Source organism: Mus musculus, chromosome 1 (genome assembly GCF_000001635.26).
Source record: "Mus musculus strain C57BL/6J chromosome 1, GRCm38.p6 C57BL/6J".
In the NCBI taxonomy this organism is placed as follows: domain Eukaryota; kingdom Metazoa; phylum Chordata; class Mammalia; order Rodentia; family Muridae; genus Mus; species Mus musculus.
The window spans coordinates 163,702,616-163,726,162 of NC_000067.6; the positions used below are offsets into that span (position 1 = coordinate 163,702,616).

At 40.7% G+C, this 23,547-nt stretch overlaps 1 protein-coding gene across 1 annotated transcript; it reads right to left on the minus strand.

Annotated features, from left to right (window-relative positions):
• Nucleotides 1–377: 377 nt before the first annotated feature.
• Nucleotides 378–22,617, minus strand: Mettl11b (methyltransferase like 11B). The gene is made up of 4 exons (NM_001143956.1): nt 22,287–22,617; nt 14,468–14,643; nt 1,388–1,637; nt 378–673 (listed from the first exon to the last, which is right to left on the minus strand). Exons 1-4 carry the CDS (start codon nt 22,438–22,440, stop codon nt 402–404), a joined length of 852 nt encoding a protein of 283 aa, NP_001137428.1. The 5' UTR covers nt 22,441–22,617; the 3' UTR covers nt 378–401.
• Nucleotides 22,618–23,547: the final 930 nt, after the last annotated feature.

Consider the following 23,547-nt stretch of genomic DNA (forward strand, 5'->3'; position numbering starts at 1 on the left):
TGTTCTGTGATAGATTGTAAACACAAATCGTCAGTGACTAACGCAGACTCTTATTTGTAAGCATCATTTCTTTCTCAGGTCTTCATATACACACTTGTGCAGTGAAGGCGTGTGTAAACATGCACCTTATTGAAGCACCATCCTGTTGTTTGACTCCATCTCTCAGAAAAAATCCACAGCATTTGTGAACGTCTCGTTACAGGGAGTATGCATCTAAATGTGCACACATCACAGTGTGTGCATTATGGTAGCAAGAGCTCGTACATACTACGTCATCAATCATTCTAGACATGCATTGTATCCCTTCTTTCCATATCTGTCTCCATCACACAGGGTGCCTGGGAGATACGCCCAATTCCGAAGCACCATCGTTCAGTCTGGTGGCTCATTCCCACTGCTGATCAAGAGTGCCTGTCACTGTGCAGTGCAAACATCCACACCGGAACACACTGCTCTGGGAAACCCTCTTGTTTCTCCTGGCCCAGAACCACCAGTCCACTCTTCCTAATAAGGCTTCGAAGGATGTCCATGTCCCGAGTCACACTGCTGTCAGACAGGTCGAAGATACAGCCCTCCCGTGCCACATTGTCCTTCAGTATGATAACACCATTTTCTTTCAGGCCATCTCGACACCGGGAAAGAAATGCAAGAAGGTCCTTATCAGTCAGGTACCCTGCAAGTAGGGTCAGATTGGTAGAGAAACAGGGCAAGAGGGCAGTGAGTTGGAAGGAAAACAAGGCTAAGAATCAAAACAGTCCTCTGTATACTCATACAAATTGCTTAATAGCTTGAACTGTTTTAGTTGCAAGAGACTTTGAAAACATTAGGGGTTTTATTCTTTTGTATTTTTATCATGCTACCTGGACTGTGTGCCTAATAGGCACTAGACACTACTGCCCTCCCCCCAGAGCTATTTCATGTCCTTATACAACACAATTGGGTTTGTGGTGTGTGTGTGTGTGTGTGTGAGAGAGAGAGAGAGAGAGAGAGAGAGAGAGAGAGAGAGAGAGAGAGGGAGAGGGAGAGAGGAAAAGGAAGAGGGAGAGGAAGAGAGAGAGAATATAATTCATTGCTGTTTCATTTCCTAAGGATTTAAGTCTCAGAACATTTAGTTCTACCAATAAATAATGAGGATTAACCATTTATGGGTCCAATGTTTTCAAGTATTTACATTTCTGCAAAGATGTAGGCTGTTTCAGGCTCCAGCTCTATCCCTAGGGGTAAGAATTGCCAAGTTTGTGCAGCAATGTTAAGAGAACTTCAGGGCCCAGAGTTGTTGGGAGTTCACATGACAGCCTGAGCTAGCAAAACGTGTTGAAAGTCCCAAGTGTCACCTTTCCTAAGGAGGAAATGGGGAAGGGCGGAAGCTATGAGGTGCAACACTGACCTGAGACCCACTGAATCCAGATGACATCATATCTCCCTAAGTGGGGCGTGAACTCCTGCAGGCTGTAGCAGTGGTAACTTTCAACTTTGTCCTCGTTAACCTGCAAGTAGCTCTGGGCTTCAAGGAGGAAGGATTCCATCATGTCCACCAATTCAACACTGCTGAAAACAGGCAACAAGACGTGCTTGCTGACCCTTCCTATTCCAGAACCGCAGTCCAAGGCGCAGCCAGTTCCCGCTCTCCCTGGCCCCTGCAGAAAAATACCTTGTGGGCCACTTCAAGGACAGAGACTCACCTCGAGTCTCGGCATTACAATTATTTCTTTAAAATAAGTTTATTTGGCTCAATTTTAGACTATAAAATGTTTCATTTATGTGTGTGACTCAACATATTTGTTGTACACGTGTTTATAGGTAAGTATCTACTACTGCATCAATAGAGAGAACATTTCATTATTCCCCTCCCCCCCCAAAGCCAAATACTTATAGTTCTGCTTGGTTTTCCCAAATTTATCTCTTTAACAAGAATCACAAACTATTATCTTGGCTTCCAATTCAAGGTAATTTTCTCCAAGAAGTGAACCACGAAGAACTCTATGAAGAATAGCTTTTATGAGCATTACAGCTAAATGGATGTGAACAATAGGTTATTACTTTGGAAAAATGCAGAGGTGGGGTAGAGCCCATCAATGACTTCTGATGACTTTCATAATTGCTCTAGACATGCACTTTATGAAAACATTCAAATTCCTGCTGGGATGATTGGAATTATAGTTTTTCTAACCTGGGTTTTGAGACTAAGAATCATTTAGTCCTTTTCTTTGGGTGGTAAAGTTTGAGACCCCAGTTGAGGAATAGCCATTGTCCCTCTGTCTGTCTCACCAGGATTGTACTGTAAATAAAGTTCTGCCAACACACAACACAGACATCTGGATAAAGGATCATCCTTTCAGTCCGTGTCTCCTTTAATGCTGAAAGGATTTTTTTTATTATTATTTTTGTACAAGAAACTATATGTTTACTGGAATAAACCTTTGAGTAAGGCTATGCATTACATTAACTAGGAAAGGGATTTGAGAGGTGGTGGATATGGAGAAGTTAGCTAATATAAATGTTCTCAAAATTGCTTCTATACAATTAAAGTAAAGCTCTGGATTTATGAAGAAAGACTCAGCTGGTCTAAATTATTCATCATGATTGGGATGGCTGCTGAATAGGTTTGCACTAGAAATTACAGTAATGGGATACTTGGAGCTAACAATCAAGATCTTACAGAGAAAGCCTACTCTTGATTTCTCAGGAACTAAGGATGAGAAATAGAGTTGGCTACAGATCAAAGGCAAACATGAGCAGAAGGAAACATTAAATATATATATATATGCCTTCCAGTACACCCAAGGGGCTTCCCTTATGCTAGAGAGGCACAATGACAAGGGCAAAGGGGGCAATTATAATGTCTTCTCAAATGGAGCAAGGGCTGTAATAAATGAGTATTTATCTGTCACATGTTCTTTATATTCATAATAATTACAACAGTCAGAAGAAGCCTCTGTAAGATGACGCTGATGATGATTCCCCTTTTGGAGATGAGAAAATGCCAGTTTCTAGTATTACGTAGCTAATGGCAAGAACTAGTGTGTGTGTGGGAACTGTCTGAACCAAACCCAGACTGCAGCAGGAAGATCGCCTACAGTGCTAAGGCTGGCTCCTTTGTTAGGAGCCCTTAATGTGTTACAGTTGAAGGGACTCAAAGCCTTCATTCAGACTCGACAGGAAAGGAATCTATGGCTGATCTTGATAAGCAGATCAAGATCAAGACCTTGAGTCTAAGAATTGAAGCAGTAGGACACTGCCATGTGCTTACCATCTCTGCATTCACTTGGGCTCCTCTCTTGTTCAAGTATATATAACATAAATATGACTGATTTAAAGTCTTGTGAAAGTCATAATCTTTTATATAAAATCACAAAAGGAGAAAATATGGAGTGGTTATTATAAAGTTATCAGCAATGACTTTAATAGAAACTGGTGGGTTCAATAGGAGGTTCTCATTAAAACTGTTTCCTGGCATTGCTTGGTTGTGAGCAGCATTATTGGTCATGCTGATATCATTTGTGGAACAAGTGGCTTTAGAAGTGGAATCACAGACTCAAAGAACCCAAATAACAAGAAGGGTCCAAGGAAGGCTGGTTGAATCATTCTTCAAAAGGGAAATAAAATAGGTATCAGAAGTGGGCGGAGGGAGAGAACTGGGTGGGAGAGGAGATGGGGAGAGGAGCAGGGCCAGGAGATCAGGTGTAGAGAGAGCAGGGAAGAGAGACAATGAAAATCGGAGGAGGGTGTATCTCCACGACATGCCAGAGACCTTGGCCTGGGGCGCAGGGGCAGGGAGGATATGGGGCTGACTCTATCTGAAACTACTAGTAGTGGGGGATATGGATCCTGAAGTGCCCACTTCCTATAGCCAGTCAGGACTCCCAGTGGAGGGATAAGGACAGCAACCCACCCACAAAACCTTCAGCTAAAAATATGTCCTGGCTACAAGATGTTCAGGAACAAAGAACAGAGACAGAGGGAATGGCCAACCAATGACTGTCCCAAATTGAGACCCATTCCATGGACAAGACCCAATCCCTGACACTATTAATGATATTCTTTTATGCTTGAAGACAGGAACCTAGAATAACTGTCCTCTGAGAGGTTCTACCCAACTGCTAACCAAAACAGAGATACCCACAGCCAAACACTAAATGGAGCTTGGAGAGTCTTGTGAAAGAGTTGCAGGAAGTATTGAAGGACCCCAAGAGGAAAAGGACTCCACAGGAAGACCAACAGAGTCAACTAACCTGGATCCTTGGGGGTCCCCGAGATTGAAGCACCAACTCTAGACTGAGCATGGACTGGACCCAGGCTCCCTGCATATATACAGCACATGTGCAGCTTGATCTTCATGAGGTTCCCCAACAACTGGAGCAAGAGCTGTCCCTGAGTTTGTTGCCTGCCTGTATATCCTGTTCCCCTAACTGGATAGACTTGTCTGGCCTCAGTGAGAGAGGATGCACCTAGTCGTCCAGTTACTGTTACTTTTACTCAGAGAAGTGGAGGGAGGAACTGGGGGAGAAGCTGCCAGAGGAAAGGAGGTCTGATATTGGTACATAAAAAATGAATAAATTAACTAATTAGTTACCAAAGGGAGAGAAGTAAACCCATGGAAAAAGAGCGCTAAGAGACCTTAAGATTGAAGTCCCTGAACATGTTTTTGTTAGTGAACAGGTAATATGAAGCTAGTTCGTGAAGAGGCCCTGCTCTCGGCCTCCCCATGACTCTTCAAGGAAGCCCTTAGAGGATGTGGGCAAAAGCTTAGGCTTTTAACTGAATGATATTTAGTCCCACTGCCTTTTATACAAATAGACTGAGGTGAAATGTTCAAACTAGAACTTCCCAGAATGGCGGTTCTCAGCCTTCCTTAATGCTGTGACCCTTTAATATCATGTTGTAGTGGCCCCAAACATAAAATTATTTTGTTACTTCATAACTGTAATTTTCTACTGTTTTGAATCATAATAATATCTAATAATATCATAATCTAATAATCATATCCAAATATACAGGATATTTGATATGTTACCTCTCAAGGGGTCACGACTCACAGGTTGAGAATCAGTGTCCTAAATGATTTTTTTTTTCTCCGCCCTCTTCAATTCTGTCTCCTCAATTCAGGCACTTCATGTTTGGTTACAGCTATCCTTGAAACTTTTACTAAACAGACACAAATGCTCCTTTCACCCAGGTGCAGCCTCTCTGACCACCGCCTTGTAGCTCTATTCTGTTTTGTCCTGGGTGGTTGGCACTGCCTCCCCTGACCTGGCAGTGTTATTCTTTTTCTCTCTGTCACTCACAGGCAGCACCTCTGAGAAGGGATATTTAGAGACTGATCTCTGAATCTGCTCTCACCTCTGGGGCTCGATGACTGCAGAAACTGTGAGTGGATTGAAATCGGATGCCCTGAACAAATGTGAGTACAGTCTCACACCGTGTGTGATTTCAAAACAAGGTGACTCTTATTTCCACTTTCATTCATTATTAAGTTCATATCTATGGATTCGTATAAGATAATTTAAAAAGCATTTTTCCTTCTGCTGATTTTGTTTTTAACATGCCTAATTGTTTTATTTTGCACAGCATTATCTTAAGACCAGTCAGTGAATCTGAAAACTAAAATGCATGTGATTCACATTGCTGTATAAAAGTCATGCCCTACAAACCAAATCTCATCATTCTTCTCATCAAATCTCTAGCAACTATCCAAGAAAACAAACACGCCAAATGCCCAATCCTTCTCATGTAGTACCACTTTATCCTATTCGTTATCAGGGATGCTGCCTTCATCCTGGTGCCATTTTTGGGTTGTCTAAAGCAAATCCATTTGCAACCAGATGAAACAGCTTTTCCCACCGTCCCTTGTCACTTAGTGTTGAAAGGAAAGCAAAGCTTTAGATTAAACAGTCTGCCTTTTCCCAGTTGACACACAAATAAATCATGTCAGATACTCATATCCCCTAACTCCCTGTTTCTTGACCTAGATACTAATTTAGCAGATCATTAAGGTCAAAGTACTAAAATAGCATTCCTTTAAGCAGACTATTTTGTCTTAGTTCAAGGTCACAGCTTTACAATGAGCCTTGTCTACTAAGAAGGGCTCTTGGATTTGTTTGAAAGGAGCAGCCTGCCTCTTTTCCAACAAAAATATGCAAGCATGCAATGTTTCCTTTCCCAGGTCCAGAGGCATGCTTCTGGGCTCTGTCTGACTAGAATACCCGTGGTCAGCTTGGCATTCCTCGTGGAGTGACAAGACAGCTGGATTACAAGCTAGGCTTCTGAAGTATCTTGGGATCAAAGTTGGCCTCACCATGAGGCAAGCAGGAGGGACTGCTTAAGGGCAGAAGAGAGGAGGGTTGGGGTCTATAGTCTGTGATCAAAAATCAGGGATTTTTTTCTTCTTCATGAAACAAATGGGGTGAAAATAACGTGATTGAGAGCAAGGAATTTGGTGTAAGACCAACCTGGCTGGACTGATACTAACTGTGTGCAATCTTAAGGATTTCTTCCATCCCTTTAAGCTTCAGTTTCCACAACTAGAGAAGAGGAGCTGATACCAGTCCTTACCTTTGCATTATAAAGAGTAAACAGATGGTGTTCCTGAAAGGCTTGGCAAACTCACCCTCTTAGAATAAGGCTGTCATGAAATCAGTCATTGGCTCTAGTTTAGAACTATTGCAGATTCTTCTGACATGTAAATATCCATGATGCCATAAATTCTCCACTTTTCAGATTTCTGTGGCTGTAACTTACATCACATAGACGATGGGTCTGGTAGACATCTCATCCTGACCATAGATCTCTACTCCCAGATTCACAACTCAGATACAAGGTGCAGCAGGGAAGCTTAGAAGGAATAGAACCTCACTTCAACACCACGGATAGTCTTCAGGCTATCCTTCTGAGAAAGTTGACAGCATGACTCTAAAGCTAAATATTGCTAGTACTTCCTTCACCAAAATAAAACATTACCCACATTTTAGTCAAAGGACAAGGACGTTGTGTTGAATTACAACAAATTTTGCTTGCAATTAGGAGTTTCTTCTTCAGTAAGACCACCAGCAGCTCTATTGTGTGGATTAAGACAACTTGAAAGCAAATTACGTTGTATGATGTGTGATGAATTCACAATAAGACATCATGGTATTATTAGTAATAGACACATTATATTTATTCTATGCTCATCTTGTTCACTAACTGAAGTGCCTAACAACTCTAGTCTTCTTTGATTTTCATATTACTCCATCAGACAGATTCTGTTGTTACTTTCTAGCCATGGATGAAAAAACTAAAGCTAAATACATGTACGTAACATGCCCAGGGGTGTTTATACATTAGGTAGGAGAATCATGATACTCTATAAAGCTTAGGACTTTGGTTCTTACATTCTACCGTCTTGTCTTTATACGACCTGGAAATTTCTTCTATAAAAAGGAAGAGGTCCAGTCAAATCCTGAATAATAAAATAATCACGAGATAGCCGGCCACCTTCCTGGTGAGAGCACGGGGGTCTGCCCGGCCTGAGAGGTTTGTGGCACAGGCGCCCGCGGGAGCCTTCTTGGCTCCGGGACTCCGCGGAGGGCAGGCTGCACGGGTGACCGTGTGGAATACAGAGTGCCAGCTGTTTCTGGGACGGGCGAGAGTCGCAGAGCTTCTGGGCGGCGCCATCTTCAGCTCCAGACAGCCGGCCACCTTCCTGGTGAGAGCACGGGGGTCTGCCCGGCCTGAGAGGTTTGTGGCACAGGCGCCGGCGGGAGCCTTCTTGGCTCCGGGACTCCGCGGAGGGCAGGCTGCACGGGTGATCGTGTGGAATACAGAGTGCCAGCCGTTTCTGGGATGGGCGAGAGTCGCAGAGCTTCTGGGTGGCGCCATCTTCAGCTCCAGACAACCAGCCACCTTCCCGGCAAGAGCCACAGAGCTTCTGAGGCAGCGCCATCCTCAGCTCCAGACGGCCGGCCTCCTTCCGGACAAGAGCCACAGAGCTTCTCAGGCGGCGACATCTTCGACTCCAGACAACTGGCCACCTTCCTGGCCAAAGCAACACAGCTTCTGGGAAAGATCCTGTTTTGGGCCTTCACCTTCAGCCAGGAGGAGGTCCAAACACCAGATAACTGTACACCTTCCCTGAAAGAGGAGAGCTTGCCTACAGAGACTGCTCTGACCACTGAAACTCAGAGAAGAGAGCTTGTCCCCCACGTCTGCTGATAGATGGTAACAAAATCAACAGAGGAACAATCTCTTAACAAAGACAACTATAACAACTAACTCCAGAGATTGCCAGATGGCGAAAGGTAAACGTAAGAATCCTACTAACAGAAGCCAGGACCACTCACCATCATCAGAACAAAGAACGCCCACTTCGCCCAATCCAGGACACCCTAACACACCTGAAAAGGTAGACCTGGATTTAAAAGCATATCTCATGATGATGGTAGAGGACATAAAGAAGGAATTCAATAACTCACTTAAAGAAATACAGGAGAACACTGCTAAAGAGTTACAAGTCCTTAAAGAAAAACAGGAAAACACTGCTAAAGAGTTACAAGTCCTTAAAGAAAAACAGGAAAACACAACCAAACAGGTAGAAGTCCTTATAGAAAAACAGGAAAACACATCCAAACAGGTGATGGAAATGAACAAAACCATACTAGACCTAAAAAGGGAAGTAGACACAATAAAGAAAACCCAAAGTGAGGCGACGCTGGAGATAGAAACCCTAGGAAAGAAATCTGGAACCATAGATGCCAGCATCAGCAACAGAATACAAGAGATGGAAGAGAGAATCTCAGGTGCAGAAGACTCCATAGAGAACATCGGCACAACAATCAAAGAAAATGGAAAATGCAAAAAGATCCTAACTCAAAACATCCAGGAAATCCAGGACACAATGAGAAGACCAAACCTACGGATAATAGGAGTGGATGAGAATGAAGATTTTCAACTCAAAGGACCAGCAAACATCTTCAACAAAATTATTGAAGAAAACTTCCCAAATCTAAAGAAAGAGATGCCCATGAACATACAAGAAGCCTACAGAACTCCAAATAGACTGGACCAGAAAAGAAATTCCTCCCGACACATAATAATCAGAACACCAAATGCACTAAATAAAGATAGAATACTAAAAGCAGTAAGGGAAAAAGGTCAAGTAACATATAAAGGCAAGCCTATCAGAATTACACCAGATTTTTCACCAGAGACTATGAAAGCCAGAAGAGCCTGGACAGATGTTATACAGACACTAAGAGAACACAAATGCCAGCCCAGGCTACTATACCCAGCCAAACTCTCAATTACCATAGATGGAGAAACCAAAGTATTCCACGACAAAACTAAATTCACCCATTATCTCTCCACGAATCCAGCCCTTCAAAGGATAATAACAGAAAAAAACCAATACAAGGACGGGAACCACGCCCTAGAAAAAACAAGAAGATAATCCCTCAACAAACCTAAAAGAAGACAGCCACAAGAACAGAATGCCAACTTTAACAACAAAAATAACAGGAAGCAACAATTACCTTTCCTTAATATCTCTTAATATCAATGGACTCAATTCCCCAATAAAAAGACATAGACTAACAGACTGGCTACACAAACAGGACCCAACATTCTGCTGCTTACAGGAAACCCATCTCAGGGAAAAAGACAGACACTACCTCAGAGTGAAAGGCTGGAAAACAATTTTCCAAGCAAATGGTCTGAAGAAACAGGCTGGAGTAGCCATTCTAATATCGGATAAAATCGACTTCCAACCCAAAGTTATCAAAAAAGACAAGGAGGGACACTTCATACTCATCAAAGGTAAAATCCTCCAAGAGGAACTCTCAATTCTGAATATCTACGCTCCAAATGCAAGGGCAGCCAGATTCATTAAAGACACTTTAGTAAAGCTCAAAGCACACATTGCACCTCACACAATAATAGTGGGAGACCTCAACACACCACTTTCATCAATGGACAGATCGTGGAAACAGAAACTAAACAGGGACACACTGAAACTAACAGAAGTTATGAAACAAATGGACCTGACAGATATCTACAGAATATTTAATCCTAAAACAAAAGGATATACCTTCTTCTCAGCACCTCACGGGACCTTCTCCAAAATTGACCATATAATTGGTCACAAAATAGGCCTCAACAGATACAAAAATATTGAAATTGTCCCATGTATCCTATCAGACCACCATGGCCTAAGACTGATCTTCAATAACAACATTAAGAATGGAAAGCCAACATTCACGTGGAAACTGAACAACACTCTTCTCAATGATACCTTGGTCAAGGAAGGAATAAAGAAAGAAATTAAAGACTTTTTAGAGTTTAATGAAAATGAAGCCACAACGTACCCAAACCTTTGGGACACAATGAAAGCATTTCTAAGAGGGAAACTCATAGCTCTGAGTACCTCCAAGAAGAAACGGGAGAGAGCACATACTAGCAGCTTGACAACACATCTAAAAGCTCTAGAAAAAAAGGAAGCAAATTCACCCAAGAGGAGTAGACGGCAGGAAATAATCAAACTCAGGGGCAAAATCAATGAAGTGGAAACAAGAAGAACTATTCAAAGAATTAACCAAACGAGGAGTTGGTTCTTTGAGAAAATCAACAAGATAGATAAGCCCTTAGCTAGACTCACTAGAGGGCAAAGGGACAAAATCCTAATCAACAAAATCAGAAATGAAAAGGGAGACATAACAACAGATCCTGAAGAAATCCAAAACACCATCAGATCCTTCTACAAAAGCTTATACTCAACAAAACTGGAAAACCTGGACGAAATGGACAAATTTCTGGACAGATACCCCGTACCAAAGTTGAATCAGGATCAAGTTGACCTTCTAAACAGTCCCATATCCCCTAAAGAAATAGAAGCAGTTATTAATAGTCTCCCAGCCAAAAAAAGCCCAGGACCAGATGGGTTTAGTGCAGAGTTCTATCAGACCTTCAAAGAAGATCTAATTCCAGTTCTGCACAAACTATTTCACAAGATAGAAGTAGAAGGTACTCTACCCAACTCATTTTATGAAGCCACTATTACTCTGATACCTAAACCACAGAAAGATCCAACAAAGATAGAGAACTTCAGACCAATTTCTCTTATGAATATCGATGCAAAAATCCTTAATAAAATTCTCGCTAACCGAATCCAAGAACACATTAAAGAAATCATCCATCCTGACCAAGTAGGTTTTATTCCAGGGATGCAGGGATGGTTTAATATACGAAAATCCATCAATGTAATCCATTATATAAACAAACTCAAAGACAAAAACCACATGATCATCTCGTTAGATGCAGAAAAAGCATTTGACAAGATCCAACACCCATTCATGATAAAAGTTTTGGAAAGATCAGGAATTCAAGGCCCATACCTAAACATAATAAAAGCAATCTACAGCAAACCAGTAGCCAACATCAAAGTAAATGGAGAGAAGCTGGAAGCAATCCCACTAAAATCAGGGACTAGACAAGGTTGCCCACTTTCTCCCTACCTTTTCAACATAGTACTTGAAGTATTAGCCAGAGCAATTCGACAACAAAAGGAGATCAAGGGGATACAAATTGGAAAAGAGGAAGTCAAAATATCACTTTTTGCAGATGATATGATAGTATATATAAGTGACCCTAAAAATTCCACCAGAGAACTCCTAAACCTGATAAACAGCTTTGGTGAAGTAGCTGGATATAAAATTAACTCAAACAAGTCAATGGCCTTTCTCTACACAAAGAATAAACAGGCTGAGAAAGATATTAGGGAAACAACACCCTTCTCAATAGTCACAAATAATATAAAATATCTCGGCGTGACTCTAACTAAGGAAGTAAAAGATCTGTATGATAAAAACTTCAAGTCTCTGAAGAAAGAAATTAAAGAAGATCTCAGAAGATGGAAAGATCTCCCATGCTCATGGATTGGCAGGATCAACATTGTAAAAATGGCTATCTTGCCAAAAGCAATCTACAGATTCAATGCAATCCCCATCAAAATTCCAACTCAATTCTTCAACGAATTAGAAGGAGCAATTTGCAAATTCATCTGGAATAACAAAAAACCTAGGATAGCAAAAACTCTTCTCAAGGATAAAAGAACCTCTGGTGGAATCACCATGCCTGACCTAAAGCTTTACTACAGGGCAATTGTGATAAAAACTGCATGGTACTGGTATAGAGACAGACAAGTAGACCAATGGAATAGAATTGAAGACCCAGAAATGAACCCACACACCTATGGTCACTTGATCTTCGACAAGGGAGCTAAAACCATCCAGTGGAAGAAAGACAGCATTTTCAACAATTGGTGCTGGCACAACTGGTTGTTATCATGTAGAAGAATGCGAATCGATCCATACTTATCTCCTTGTACTAAGGTCAAATCTAAGTGGATCAAGGAACTTCACATAAAACCAGAGACACTGAAACTTATAGAGGAGAAAGTGGGGAAAAGCCTTGAAGATATGGGTACAGGGGAAAAATTCCTGAACAGAACAGCAATGGCTTGCTCTGTAAGATCGAGAATTGACAAATGGGACCTAATGAAACGCCAAAGTTTCTGCAAGGCAAAAGACACCGTCAATAAGACAAAAAGACCACCAACAGATTGGGAAAGGATCTTTACCTATCCTAAATCAGATAGGGGACTAATATCCAACATATATAAAGAACTCAAGAAGGTGGACTTCAGAAAATCAAATAACCCCATTAAAAAATGGGGCTCAGAACTGAACAAAGAATTCTCACCTGAGGAATACCGAATGGCAGAGAAGCACCTGAAAAAATGCTCAACATCCTTAATCATCAGGGAAATGCAAATCAAAACAACCCTGAGATTCCACCTCACACCAGTCAGAATGGCTAAGATCAAAAATTCAGGTGACAGCAGATGCTGGCATGGATGTGGAGAAAGAGGAACACTCCTCCATTGTTGGTGGGATTGCAGGCTTGTACAACCACTATGGAAATCAGTCTGGCGGTTCCTCAGAAAACTGGATATAGTACTACCGGAGGATCCAGCAATACCTCTCCTGGGCATATATCCAGAAGATGCCCCAACTGGTAAGAAGGACACATGCTCCACTATGTTCATAGCAGCCTTATTTATAATAGCCAGAAGCTGGAAGGAACCCAGATGCCCCTCAACAGAGGAATGGATACAGAAAATGTGGTACATCTACACAATGGAGTACTACTCAGCTATTAAAAAGAATGAATTTATGAAATTCCTAGCCAAATGGATGGACCTGGAGGGCATCATCCTGAGTGAGGTAACACATTCACAAAGGAACTCACACAATATGTACTCACTGATAAGTGGATATTAGCCCAAAACCTAAGATACCCAAGATATAAGATACAATTTCCTAAACACATGAAACTCAAGAAAAATGAAGACTGAAGTGTGAACACTATGCCCCTCCTTAGAAGTGGGAACAAAACACCCTTGGAAGGAGTTACAGAGACAAAGTTTGGAGCTGAGATAAAAGGATGGACCATGTAGACACTAGCATATCCGGGGATCCATCCCATAATCAGCTTCCAAATGCTGACACCATTGCATACACTAGCAAGATTATGCTGAAAGGACCCTGATATAGCTGTCTCTTGTCAGAGTATGCCTGGGCCTAGCAAACATAGAAGTGGATGCTCACAGTCGGCTATTGGATGGATCACATGGCCCCCAATGAAGGAGCTAGAGAAAGTACCAAAGAAGCTAAAGGGATCTGCAACCCTATAGGTGGAACAACATTATGAACTAACCAGTACCCCGGAGCTCTTGACTCTAGCTGCATATGCATCAAAAGATGGCCTAGTCGGCCATCACTCGAAAGAGAGGCCCATTGGACACGCAAACTTTATATGCCCCAGTACAGGGGAACGCCAGGGCCATAAAAGGGGAGTGGGTGGGTAGGGGAGAGGGGGTGGGTGGCTATGGGGGACTTTTGGTATAGCATTGCAAATGTAAATGAGCGAAATACCTAATAAAAAATGGAAAAAAAAATCACATATTTTCAGGTAACAAGCTGAACTGTGTATAAAAAAAATCATAAAAGGATTCGCTCATCCTTGGTTTTGCAACTGAATATAAGCATGTATTCATTTCCTATTATATTCGATTTGTATTTTAGAGACTTTATAAATCATTCTGAAATTCCCTGAGGCACGCATGAATTCTCAGCAGTCTGCTGTCAGCTGTTTGCCTCTGAGCTGCTGAAGGAGATGTTTCTGTAATCCTCAAACAGTAATGTCTGCACTTCTAGCTCACCTTCCCCCAAGCACACAAGATTAGCTGCTACTACAGCGGTACAGTGCCAAGTGCATAAGCCCAGGGTTTGCTGAACTCCATCTCTCTGAACATCCTAAAACAGGCTTTCCGGCTGACCACTCAGCTGGGTTACATGGCTTTAACAACACAGGATCATGTGAGCTCAGACTTTACCAGGTCTTGGCCCTCTACTCCAGCATCAGTCAGAAAACTCACCCCAACAAATTTCCTAAGAAATTCACGAGAGGCTTGGATATCTGGGTTGGATAATTCAATAAAATTTCCCATCATGCCTTCTTCTGTGGCTGGTACTTCTTGGTAGAAAAGTTTGGCTCTGGCATAGAACTGCATCTCACCATCAATGACTTGGCTTGTTAAAGCATACAATTTTACTACAAAGAAAATATTATCAAAGGTTATTAATATGTATATGGCATAGCAGGCTTGTTTTTTTAACAATGTAATGAATTTCTTAAAACTTCATGAACTTATGTTGTAGAAGAAAAGGCATAGATTTGATTTGATTTGATTTGATTTTTAGACAAGGCCTCCCTGTGCAGGTCTGGCTGCCCTGAAACTTGCTATATAGACCAGGCTTGGCTCAAACTCACATAGATCTGCCTGCCTCTGCCTCCCAAGTGTTGGAATTAAAGACCTGCACTGCCATGCCCAGCATAGACAATGGTATTAAATCAGAAATATCTGCATTTGAGTTCTAGCCTAGAGATTGGCATGCAACATAACATGGAGAAAACTATTTAAACCCTATGATCTTCAGAAATCATATCTATAAATCACTTTGACTTTAAATTTTCACAATTGAATGGCTAGTTCAATAAGCATGACTTACCATCTTATCAAAATAGTCTTACAGTATTTTGCACAATGGAAAAATAACCTCACCACATGGTGCTAAGTGTGATCTCTTAGTTCTGAGTGCTTTATGGAAATTTTCTCATTTATTCTTCCTGCTTAGCCCTGTGTTTCACTTCTTCAAAAGCAGTACATATACAAGTATGTCACTATTCAAATACAGTACTTATGTATGATATTCTCAAAACATTATTAAGGTCAAAATTTTAAAAATGCCCTAATCCATAGGGCCCCCAAACAAAACACATAGAAAGTTTAGAATGTCTAAAGCTCTACAGGAAGAAAACTATTAAACAGAAGGAAAATTCTAGAGCGGAAAGAAATCATAAGATCTAACCAGCGCTGGGAAGGATGGACTTTCTCTAAATGCAAATTTACAGCTACATTTAAAATATGAACACAGAAATAATAAGAAAAGGGCTGTAATGTCATTTGGAAAGAAAAAATAATTGACCTTTAAATTGAGTTGCCATAAGGACTCAAAATTATTTGAATTTTAGCTAAACAATAATGTATTATTATTAGTATGCAGAAATATTGCCTCAACCAGGGACACACCTGTAAATAAAAGCCCCTTTTGGTTGTGTCAGAGTCAGTTTAACTGGGATCTTTTACAAAACAAAGTGCTGAAACTAAGCAAATAAAACACGTTTCCTCAGAAAGACTTGAATGGACTTTAGTGGCATTTGTGTTCTGAGGAACATTTGTTTTGAAGCAGAATTTAACATTCGGTTAACTGAGAGAGTATTCACTTCCTCCGAATTCATTTTTCAGAAGTTTCTTGAAGCTGTTATTTCAACCCAGCATATGATAAAATCAAGAGATGCATACAGAAAGATGATGTCATTAACCCAGGAATCCAATGAAAAGAAATCCGAGAGTGACAACTGCTTATCAGATCAGGCATAAAACTGTCCATACTGCAAGAGAAATTAGAGGCTGGAGTTCGGCCAATAGAAAATGTAAGCCAAGAATCTAGGACACATTGGTAAAATTCAAAAAAAAAAAAAAAAGATGTTTTAGCTCATAGTATGATTGAAAGCTCTAGGTACAATATACAATGGCTCAAACATGCTATTATTGCAAGATGAAGCAAAGCAAAATATGACATAATTTTTAAGTAGAGGGAGTGAGAGGAAGAGTAGTGTTTAGCCTTGCCTAGGAACATTGGCTTTTCTTTAGACGACTGCAAAGACTGTACCAGTAGAGCAGGGCCTTACTTGATTCTAAAGTCAACAGTTACATGCTCCCAAGTTTTCATTCTAAAAGTTCAAAACTGCAATAGATAGCGTATGCACAGGACTGTGCTCTCATTGTGGAGTTACTTTCAGACTTTCCAACTTGAAGGCACTGGAACTAATGTTTGGGTCACCACGGACAGAGCATGGATTTTTCTGAAAGTTATAAGGAATCAGTTTCTAAAAACCAGATAATTTTCTGGAGACCAACCATATTATTTATGTATAATTTATATGTCTCCTCAATGTATATTAACTATTACACATGAATGTTCATTTTAAAATACAAATCTTTTAAAGCATTATATATATATATGTGTGTGTGTGTGTGTGTGTGTGTGTGTATAAAATAAACTCAGGTCATTGGGTTTGGCAACCTTTACTTACCTACCTAACCATCTCGCTGACCCCACTCAATGTTTTTGATCCATGTAAAACAGCAAATTCGCCATAGTCATCATCAAATGCTTAAGTCACCGAGGAGTTGGTAGGGTATATTAAGTGCCTTAATCTAGAAATGGGCACGGTTCATTACATCAGCAACATTTTGGTTTCAAGTCAACGCAGAGCTCAGCAGGTTTCAGCTTCACCAGGTGAGCTTTTATGGTTAGAGGCTTGAGGTCTCATTTTCACCCAACTGACAGATGCGTTTCTCTAAGAAAGATATATGAGGTGTCATGGCCAATCCCAGGTTCTGCTCCTAACGACTCCTGAGGCATTCATGTTGGCCTAAATCATGTCCTTTTACTGTGAAAATTCATGTAGTGGTATTTTGTCACAAAATTGCAATGTCTGTAAATTTTGAGAATAGTTTTCAATAGAGACTAGGTCAAAAAATGGCACCTATTTCTTTACCCATATTATTAATTGGTAAATATAAATACAGGCAAGAAATATACCTCATTGACAATGTAAGATAAATGTTACATTTACTTTCTTTGGGGGGGGGAGGAAAGGGTTTATTTGGCTTTCACTTACATGAACTTCACTGAAGTTCATCACTGAAGGAAGTCAGGACAGGAACCCAAACTGGGCAGGACCCTGGAGGCAGGAGGTGATGTAGAGGCCATGGAGGGGCAATAAACAGCGTGTACTGGCTTGCTCCCCATGGCTTGCTCAGCCTGATTTCTTATTTACTTTCTATAGAAGAAACTAGTAAGATTGGATCCCAGTTTTGTGTGAATACAATACCCATTGCTTTGTTATCTTACATTTTGACCTGAAACTGCACCAGGTAAGAAAAAAAAAAGGATATTTTTCCTTCATTTCTTTAAAGAGGAAAATGCCCTTTTAGCATTCGCACTACAAAAATAACAAGGATTTTAAATTTTTAAATATGCTATTTAATTAATTCTTTAAGAATTTCATACATCATATTTTGATGATCTTAATTGTGCAATGAATCATGTATTAATGCCACTCACATGACTAAAATCAATTATACTAAAGAGCTGTATGCTGAATTCATAATTCTAAGTGTTTTAATGAAAATGTTTTTAGTAAGTCTCTCTTTTAATCATATCAGTCAATAGGCAGCCACTGCCCTTAAGGTTCCTCAAAGTTATTCTTCTAGCAGGAATTCCTGATAGAAGGGAAGTGATGCACACTGAGTACTTCCTATGTGCCTGGAATTATCCTGGGTAGTTTCACACTGTTTCTTTTAATCCTGTAAGATTGACTCTTAATATTTTAGAAGACTAGAATGAGTGATCACTCAGGTGAGTACTGAAAGGGTGAGGCTTAGTAGAACCGTTTCACTTAGCAGAAGACATATTGCAGCAAGTCAAGACAAGCCTACATGAACAAAGTTTTTGTGTTAAGCAAAGTTTTGGTCCTTCTGCAAGATCACCCAGAACCATTTCTGAATGACAATGTCCAGGAGGTACAGACTCCAAATAAAACAACTGACATTTGCTCTCTTTCATGTATGGAAAACAAATGTGGTTGTGCTAGAACATTACTGATAGTTAGTTTATGTAAACATCTCCAATTGGGCTATGTACAGGTCCCTTGAAGAACTTATAAACAAACTAAAGACTTACACTAACATCTTTTCTTATACCAATTCCTGTTTGTGAATGGCCATCTTTAGGAAACTCTGCAACCCAAATCTCCAAATGAATTGCAAGCTGATGTCACTGAGTTATGTGAACCTACTCAGTGGCTCACCATCTGGATCCCCACAGAAAGTCAATTTTCTTCATAGGCAATGCTTTCTATTGTTCTCAAACTGAAAAATATATGTGGAAAATTTCACCTCACTGCCCACTTTGGTTGAGCGTCCATTCACATAGGCTAGCTAACAGCTCAAAAGGGGGCTGAGATACTTATGCCTGGGCTTTAATCCTGCCCTACCACATACCACCCCACCATTGGCAAACCGTCTGCCTCCTGTGCCTAGTTCTACAAATATAAGTTATGGAAGCTAAGAATACACCAAATAGGATGCTGTAACAATGAACTGAGGTTTCTAAAAACGTAAAACGCTAAAGAGTAGAATGCTTCTCTGTCCTTTTCTGGAAGTCTCTTAGGGTAAATAGCATTGCTTCACCTTCCATTGAACACTTCAGTTCTTTACATCTCATACATCACTGAAGCTAGTCAGGGATGCTGGAGGGAAGGCTTCCATGACAGATCTTATGACATAGTAAACTGGAGCAAAACTGGCTGCCTTAGACAGCCAATTGGAGGGTAGGGGAAAGGGAAGAAGGAATCAAAGGAAGAACTGGTTAACCACAGTTCTTTCCATAATTATCCCTAAACAACAAACCCTCTGTGCAGACCCTACAGGAAGGGTCCCCTCACTTTTTTTAATAAAAAGGTTCTATTTTCGTTTTTATGAACTCTTAAAGTCATTAAGGACAAGGGACGCCAAACACTAAAAACACTGCTGTGGGCCCAGGAGGCAGCATCTCAGTTGCCTGTTTTATTTCCAACCTAAAAGGCATAATATCCGCTACAGCCTGAAAACTTGCACATATTAAGTTTATCGTCTTTGGTAATTCCTGCTCAAAAAAAAAAAAAAAGTTAAGTGGTGACATTAAAGAGGCCTGGCACAGGGGAAGCAAGAAAATCTAACACCCACTGAAAACTGATGTCTTTTGCATGTATACTGCATGTGATTCTCCTAGATCCCCTGTTACCTTTTTGAAGAAAACGATACTCAGAGGCATTTAACTTGCAAAAAGATCCCTTCTCTAGCTTGACTAATCTAAGACCATAACACTTATTCAGTTGTAATTCTCTGACTGCCTCTTGCCCAGAATATGACTGGCTTGATCAGAAAGAAGTGTCTGATGGAACCATCTCTAAACAGCAATGGATTTTCTTCATAACAGAAGAACTTACTGATTATATATACATGAACATCACACATAATCTTATATTTCTGGGCAATAGATTATAAACAAATGAAATGCATGTCATTTGGGGCTAATGTATTTAAAGCTACCAGACCGGCTACATCTTTATTCACATCTTTTCTCCTTTACCTTGGTGAAGAGTGTTATCTGGCTGATGGAGACTGGAGCATCCGGGATCCCTATATTCCTATAAGGTGTGTCAAAAATGATATCAAGAGTAAAACATGGGTGTAACCAATGATATCTCAGAGTCTACTTGTTACTGCAGCAGAGTCTAACCCATACCAGCTAATACCTGTAACCTCTGTTACTGTTGTCACAGACGTATTGTAGATACAACCACCTTACTAATTCTCAGAAAAAAACTAATACCCAGGCCGAATTACCAGAATAGAGACAATGAGTGTTCATTTATGGAGAATTGAGTAATGATAAATCTGACTTTGGCCTGGAGTAAACTGATTTTATTCCAGTTGCACTCATTAAAGGAACTTTCCCAGCCTCTCAGAAGCCACTGTTGAGGCAAGAACAGAGATTGAAAAGTAAACCCTAAGCAGAAATGCTATAAATTTTCCTACATTTTATTTTGGGCTTCCTTGGACTATTTTGTCTGAAATATCAGTTTTTGCAAATTATTAATCAACCATTCACACAATTATGAAGGAGGAAAGATGGATAAAAATAAAACCTCTGTAAAAATCAAAATAATTACATTAGATTAGATACATTTTAATTACATTAGAAAAGATAGCCAGGCAGTGGGGGTGGGACACACCTTTTGTCCCAACACTAGGGAGTCAAAGGCAGGCAGAGCTCTGTGAATTCTCAGCCAGTCTGGTCTACAGAGAGAGTTCCAGGGCAGCCAGGGCTACATAGAGAAACCCTGTCTCAAAGAAACAAAAACAAGACAAAATATTTAAGACCAAATGTAACTGGTAGACTATTTCAAACTAATTCTCATCCAATTTTGAGCTGAGATTGTCTTATTCTTATCTGATTTACCGCTGCATTTAGAAATAAGTCCCTTTTCTGTCTGGTAACCATTTTAAAGTCTGTCTGTCATTTGTCCACTAGTGAATCTTTTCTCAGCTATTACAATTCATAGCTTTCTCCAGTCTAAATTACACAGTGCTGCCAAAGACTCTTATTGAACTGTACCCCATAGACTGTCCCCCAGAAGTCAGTGATTTGCCTGTATCTGGAGGTACCAGAGCATTATAACTTTCCAAATGATCAGCCCAGTTGTTTTTGTTTTTTGTTTTTTTCTTAGGATGACGGAGATATATTTATCATAATGGAAGATATCTTCAGAGATATATTTATCATAATGGAAGATATCTTCAGAGATATATTTATCATAATGGAAGATATCTTCAGAGATATATTTATCATAATGGAAGATATCTTCAGCTTGCTTGGGTGTTACTCTCTCTAAATAGATAACACAGCTCTGAATTTTCTTTCTTTCACTTAGAAAATAAAATTGTAGGGAAGATGTAGGGAAATGAGGGGAAGAGGAGTGATATTTACACGTAGTGTAGCTGGACATATTTTCATATGAAAACTGTGTAAATATAAGATGAGCATACCTACAGGACTAGAATTTAAAACCTCTCAGAAGTAATTTTATAAACTAAGACTTTGATGCCTGCTAACATCCAGACTCTTGAATGTAACGCTAAGCACTAGGTAGTTCTTTCCACAGCAGGAAACTGGGACCAAAGCAAGTACACAATGGGGCTTTCAGCCAACCTTAAGCAAACAGACCAAGGCTGAGAACAGCATTCTTGTTTTCACTGGGAGAAAATATAAATCAAAGAGGCAGGAAGGGGGCACTTCACAGCTTAATCATAAGTTGTTTCCTCTTGAGTGCTGGTTAGAGGGTCCTGAAGTTTGAACCTTCACACAGGTTGAAAAAGCATTCTACAAGCACTGATAAGCTCTCTTGTCCCATTTCCCTGAAACTGGGGGAAAAACCGAAAATGAAGGCAGACTACTATCCCTTGATATCAAAAATACAAACTACAATCAGCTTTCTTTAGTTCTCTGATGATACTTGTGACAGAGCAGAACAGACTGCGCACACACACACACACACACACACACACACACCTTCGCCACCACACTTACACATTCATGCATGCCCCAAGCATATTTTGATCCCTCATCACATAATCTCTGTTTTCAATTTTTGCTTAACACGACATTAATAGTCTCAACTCTGAGTTACCTAACTTCACAACTTGAGCAAAACACAACATTGACAACTCAAGAATTGAGTTTCTCTAAACCTTGTAGTCCCTCAGCTTCCCCCTAGAGCAGCAAGTCACTATGCCTAAGGGGCCATGAAAACCCTGAAATAGAGTTCAGCCTTGCCAGGTGGCACTCCATCTTCACCTCTCCATAAAAGAATGTCACTGAAGCATTTCACCCACTGACACTGGTCTGGGTCCTCCTTAGCTGAAAAGCCCCCTGCCCTATGTCTCTCCAAGTCTTCCCATAACTTCACACAACTCATCAAGTTCCTTCTTGTCCCTCCTCTACCAGCTCTGACTCACTTACCCAGGGGAATTTTTTCCAGCAGGTAGAGGTAGCTCTGAAAGAAGTCATTGCGAATGGCTTTGTGAAGGATAAAGGACATGCTATGACGACAGAGTTCGTCGTCGGTCTTCTGCCAACGGGATCTAAAGGCAAAATGGGCTCCCAGGTGGGCCATGGTGAAGGGGGATAGTAATTATTCCTGCAGAGAAAGGACGCTTGTCTGGCTGCTCCTTTGAATTAGTCTTCGCTTCCTCAAAGAACTTGAGCCTGTCATTTTAAACCAGTCCCAGGTCCCATCTATATCAGGACAGGCTGTCATGGGTTGTAGGGGGAGGGGTAGCAGACATGGGGAGGTCAGGCTCTTGGCACATCCACCCCACCGTCTGATTGCTTGCGCGACACCACTCCAAGCCAGCAGGTGCTAAAAGTAAAGATGGAAACAGACTGCATGAGATCCTGCTTCATCCGGGGAAAAGCACGCTTCCCTCCCTCCTGGGCTGCTTCAAACAGGCTCAAGTGCTGCCTGCTAACACCCTGAATACTTGCTTTAATTTGATTCTGAAATTGGAACAGCCTAATTTCCATTTCAAAGAGTTGTGAATATTTTGCAGGAGGTCCTGTTCCCTGATTTCCATGGCTCCTGGAACACTGAATCCTCAAATTACAAGGGCCCTTCAAAGCCGTCCTAGCCACTCACATTCCTTTCATCGGGACACTTTTTTTTTCCTCAAATCATTTTATGGAGGTGGATATGTGTTTCCAGTGTTTAAGGATCTTCCAGAGGAGCAATTATATGAAAGCCTGTTTTTGAAATTATATACTCTCCTCTATCAGCAAGCTCCTCCACTTAAGTTGTTCTGAGCAACGCCTATTCATTCAAGTCTGTTTATTCCTGTCTACTATGAATATGATTTTCCTTTTAAGTTCCCTTGTGTTATATGCTATCCTCCGTCTCTCCAACTCATTTCTCTGCTTTTTCCATGATGCTCCATGTTCTAGAGGCCAAACTGTTTTGACTATATCAGAGACCCCATTATCTCTGATTCAGCCAATAGATTGTGCTGTAGGAGACAGCAATAATAAAGTCTAGGTGCTCATAGATTCCCCTGGCACCAACACTCCCTGGAGACACCACAAGACCATTGTATGCTTTAACAAAAACATGTCTTCTCATGTATAATGCACACATGCACACACACACACACTATCTATCTATCTATCTATCTATCTATCTTCTTTATTGTTCATTGTTTATAGTGCATAACACTATTGTCCTTATACA